This window comes from Cupressus sempervirens, chromosome 6 (genome assembly GCF_028749045.1).
Source record: "Cupressus sempervirens isolate cs-2001-9-10 chromosome 6, ASM2874904v1, whole genome shotgun sequence".
NCBI lineage: Eukaryota > Viridiplantae > Streptophyta > Pinopsida > Cupressales > Cupressaceae > Cupressus > Cupressus sempervirens.
In genome coordinates this window covers 484,885,362-484,890,956 of record NC_143123.1, presented here as the reverse complement: position 1 = coordinate 484,890,956, position 5,595 = coordinate 484,885,362, and the positions used below count along the sequence as shown (strand labels likewise).

Genomic DNA, 5,595 nt, shown 5'->3' with positions numbered 1-5,595 from the left:
ATGGAAAATAATAATAATTTAACACCAAGATATTGTAGCCTAATCATTTTCACAAAGTGCCTCCTCATGAAAAAACTTGTGGTGACATTTATATTCAAATTGATGAGCTCTATAGCTAAGGTACATAAGTTGAATATCATTAAAAATGAATTAAGTCAAAATTGCAACACTAAGAACATTAATAGAAATTAATGGGATGAGGGTCTAGCCTCACAAACTAGTTTTTCCCTATAGGAACCTCAACATAATCCATCACCATTACTTAATTATGCCCCTCAACTCAAGCAAGAAGTAAAAATCTAATGGAGCCTCATATTAATCCTATATATGATTAGGAACTTTCATAAATAGGCAAACCTTGTAAAACAATGAAGATTTAGAAAGTAAAACAATAAGGATTTAGAAAGTAAAATAATAAGGATTTAGAAACAAGATATTGATAAAGAAAACAAATTTTTTATTGTTGGAATTGTAAGAAAATTATAAAATCATGACTTTTTAAATTATATATATATATATATATATAAAAGTACTTAACTAGTTATTATTTAAATTTTGTTTGATCAATCATAGATAAGTATACTCAATATATATATATATTTTTTGATTATAATGAAGTCTACATAACTATTTTTATAAATTTATCAAATAAGTCTCTCTTGATTAATTGGATAATACTTTTGAGATCTTATACACACTTCTTTCACATTGCATCACAATGATTGAGATAATTTGTAGATTGACAAAGAGGGTGGAATATCCTCTTTCAATATCCTCTCCATAACGTGTTTGAATTCTTTGAGGGAAACACCTATATTCAAAATTGAGATAATTTAACCCAATCTAAAATCCATAATCTAATGGAGTTATTACTTTTCAATTGAGCTTTTAGAATTACTCCTCCACATAAATCAATTTGTCCCTAAGCATAATAAAATTTATAGACCGTTTCATCTTTTTTCCTTTCTTTACAATCTAGGGCAGCACCAAGAAGTCTTTAGGAATGAAACTTACATTTATATTTGGACCCCAATTCCTAATTATCCATTCCCTCTATCAATTTTTTCTTTTGATTTTCCCCTACTACTCTTGCTATCACCCTTAAAGTTTCCAAGAAGTTGTCTTCTTGATTTACTTTTGAGACGTTTGCTTCGCAAAATGCTACACCATTATTTTGGATGTTTAATATTTTCTTTGATGTTTTGATTTGAAAATACCTCTGTGGTCAATGACCCTTGTGCCTTAGTTCGGATCCCTCACAACCCTATGATACCACCCCCTTAGTGGGAGCCTATTGACACCTTGGATAAAATCAAGTTTATATGATTTAGTGCTATCTAAAAGCATTTATATATATTTCATATCAATGTATTATTTTCAATTTTATTTTTCTACAAGAAATAATGATGTACCTTTTTTCATGTAAGTTTCTTTCAATAGTTAGTGGTCTTATTTTGAAAATGTAATAAAATCACATTAAATAATCTAATATCATCATCTGAAAATACAATGAAATAAACTTTAAATTATTGTACTATACTATATAAAATCCAATAATATAATAATCATCATAAGATTATAAAACAAAGTAAAAGATACCACCCCCTTAGTGGGAGCCTATTAACACCTTGGATAAAATCAAGTTTATATGATTTAGTGCTATCTAAAAGCATTTATATATATTTCATATCAATGTATTACTTTCAATTTTATTTTTCTACAAGAAATAATGATGTACCTTTTTTCATGTAAGTTTCTTTCAATAGTTAGTGGTCCTATTTTGAAAATGTTATAAAATCACATTAAATAATCTAATATCATCATCTGAAAATACAATAAAATAAACTTTAAATTATTGTAATATACTATATAAAATCCAATAATATAATAATCATCATAAGATTATAAAACAAAGTAAAATAAAACAAGATCTGTCTTGATAGTATAAAATTAATCTTTTTGTTAATATCATTTTTTCTTGTGTGGACGATCACAACGAGAGCTTTACATTTCCAAATTGGGCCATTGGGCCCAATCTAGTCATTGTTGTTTTTAACGAAGCATTGGAGTTTAGTGTCTGTACGGGTTCGGAGAGCATCCCCTGCCGTCATGGGTTAAACATTTCATTGATTTATACAGCAAATCTTACCAAGACTTAAACAGTACCAGGCGAAGGCAGCCATGGATGATCAGAGCTTTGCAGTTTCTGGTCCAAGTCTGACCAATCAGAGCAATGAATTCCCATTGCCATCAAATGATGGGAATACCCACGAATATTGTGCAAGTCTGACCAATCAGAGCAATGAATTATCATTGCCATCAAATGAAATAGCAATAAAGGCGCTCAAGGTTTCTATGTCGTGTGAAGAAATGGTGAGACTGGCGGCCACGCAGTACGTATGGGGGTCGCCAGTCCACTGCAGAACGGTGGAGTCTTGCCTTGCCAGTCCCGCTCTGGGAGCGCAGGAGCAGAAAGGAGTAGAATTGGTTAATCTTCTCATCTTCTCTGCGGAGTGCATAAGCAACACAAATTACGACCAAGCTGCGAGGCTTTTGACGCAGCTGTGCAGCATCTCTTCGCAGTGGGGAAGCCCAATCGAGAGGCTCTGCTATTACTTCACCGGGGCGCTGCAGGAGAGAATCCAACGCCAGGAACAGTCAAAGTTGAGGAATCCTCTAAAGCCACCGCCCAATTTCGCCTATACTTTCAACAACGGTTATAACAAAACCGAATTCAATCAGGTGATGGCGTATTATTACAGCGTTATGCCATTTGCTCAAATAGCGCAATTGACATCTGTGCAGGCAATCATAGATAACGTGGGAAGTTCGAGCAAGATTCATGTTATTGATTTGGATATTCGAAACGGGTGTAAATGGTCGGGGCTGATGGAGAGCCTGGCAGCCAGACGTTGTTCGTTTCCAATAACGCTTCTGAGGATCACAGCAATTGGATTGGACGGTGATGAACTGAAAGACAGCGGGAGAAGACTTCATGACATCGCTGGGTCTTTGGAGATTCCGTTTTCGTATCGGATGGTGCAGATCAAAAGTATGGAGGAGATGCACGAGAGCATGTTTAATGTTAAACCTGAGGAGGCCATTGCTGTGGTCGCTTCTACTGTTTTCCATAGGCTGTTGTATAACAAGATACTTCTGGAGAGAGTTGTGGATGTTATAAAGAGATTGAGGCCGAGTATAATGGTGAATATAGATGTTGAGGCGGATAGCAATGCTCCTTCTTTTGACAATCGGTTCGTTGATTTGCTCTTCTATTGTAGCGCCTGTTTTGACTCCTTCGATGTGATTATGCCCGATAGACGTGATCTTCGAAGGGTCAAGTTTGAAGAGATGTTGTGTGGGTGCAGAATCAGTAATATGATAGCCTGTGAAGGGTCGGAAAGGAGGGTTAGACATGTTAAGATTGATGTGTGGAGAGGTTTCTTCAAGCACAAGGGATTGAGGGAGATGAGCTTCAGTTATCAAGCTTGGTATCAGGCAAGATTGTTGCTGAAGGGATTTCCCAATGCGGAATGCTATAGCATTGAGGCCAATGGAGATGCCCTCATTACTGGGTGGAAAACAACCCCTATTGTCGCAGTATCTTTATGGACTTGTACTTAGAATGTGGGCTGACTTCTTAATATAATGGTTTGGTCACTTGCATATTGTTATCAGATTTGTTTAGTTTTTTGAGTCAAAATTATTGATCTATGTTTCATGAATAGTGTCTCACACAAATATCTAGGTGATGTTTACAGATGTGAAGCACCAGGACTTCCTGAGAGGTCTATTTCAGCTTGAGCGTGCTTAGCTGTGGAATTTCCTCCATGTGTTGTGTCTTATGAACCATTCATTCCCTTAAGCTCATCAATTGATAAGTACAAGATATTTCTATTGGAGTTGTTTTATTAAAAATGTTTAGCTTTCGCTTAAGTTTTGTTGAGTTTAATTACCTGAAATCAAAATATTCCAACCAAGTCATGAGTTACTGCAATGCGATTCAATAGTGTTAATCGTGGAATATGCCAAGTCATGAGTTACTACAATGGGATTCAATAGTGTTAATCATGGGATTTTCAAGAGAATATAATTTTGTTGTTTATGTTTCATAGATTGTTGATGTTTTTGCTATTTAAATTGTTACAATGATATAGTTTTGTGTTGGTTTCTAGTTATTATTATTTTAATATATTATTATTAAAAAAATATAATTATTTATTAGTCTTGTTTTATTTAAATTTTAGAATCTTAGATAAGTGTTGTATTATGTTAATTATTTTACTAAGACTAACGAGAACAATATGTTAAGTTCTTAAAAAAGATCTATTATAAACTTCCTCTTACTTTTTTTTTTTTGTAACTATTTCTTGTTTTTAAGCCTAGGCTGATGTCCTTTTCTATAGATCTACTCTGATCAAATAAGGAAAGAGAAAATTCATCTTGTGCTAGCATACAACAATCAAAGAAATAAATAGAATATAGAAAAATAATCAAAGAATTTTAATTACTCATTACTTCACATCCTCTCAATTCTACCATCATTAATTTATCTAAAACTGTTGATCTCTCAGTTTGCATATTAACACACATTCTTTACCATTCACTACCACTGTCCTCTAAAATTTTGGTTAATTCCTACTAACTCTGCATTTTAATATTTTTTTCTATTTTTAAATTTTATCTACAACCCCACACACTTTTATCTAAGATTAACTCACATTTGGGATGATGTCTTATTCTCTATTTTTTAAATAATTTTTCATTTTGAAAATTCTTCCTTTTAATTCATAATCTACATTCAATGCAATAATCCAAAGGAGCAATGCTTCTTCATTTCCTCTTATTGTTTGATCTATATCTTCATTTTTTTATCAATCCCCTTCCCAATCTTACACTTCTAGACCAAGTTATTACCACCTTTGCATGAATGATCCTTTAATTTGCAATGTCTCCTGAATGGATATGGATCTCTTTTTTTCAAATCAATTTCTCACCATCGCTGCTCCTTCCTACTTTGCCAAAAAAATTATGTTTCTTGTTGTAACTATGATGTCTTTGCATATTTTGTCTACCATTTTTTTATTTTATACACATGGAAAATGTACTACTTTCTAGATTTCCCTTCAGCCTCCTCATACCCCACTACAGAGTAGAGAAATATAGTGTACCTAAGTCATTCTCTTCATTAAGGTATTTCATTTATACCATATTATTGTCAAATAGTTCATATGTAATTTCTATGCTTCTTTAGATTACATTAACAAACAAAAAAAACAATTATCTTGCACAAAATCTAGAAGAATTACTTTAGCAATTAACCTCTAATATAAACCCATGTTAAATTTACAATAGGGAGAGTGAGAGAGGTACATGGAGATAAGGATAATGGGAAGAGAGATAAAGAGGAAATAGGTAGATATAGATGGAGCATATACATATATGGAAAGTTTGAAAGTTTAATCGATAAGAGGCTAAAGCTAAGATTAATTATTATTATTTGTTAAGCTCGATCAGACTTGAACCCAAGACCTCTCACATAAGAGGTTATATGGCTCTTGGTTAATATTAAAATTATTTTTAATAGAAGTTATT

At 32.9% G+C, this 5,595-nt stretch overlaps 1 protein-coding gene across 1 annotated transcript; it reads left to right on the top strand.

The window, feature by feature from the left end:
- Window positions 1–2,181: 2,181 nt before the first annotated feature.
- On the top strand, window positions 2,182–3,624 carry LOC149553145 (GRAS family protein RAM1-like). Its single transcript, XM_089790296.1, has one exon. The coding sequence runs from the start codon at window positions 2,182–2,184 to the stop codon at window positions 3,622–3,624; it is 1,443 nt and encodes a 480-aa protein (XP_089646422.1).
- Window positions 3,625–5,595: the final 1,971 nt, after the last annotated feature.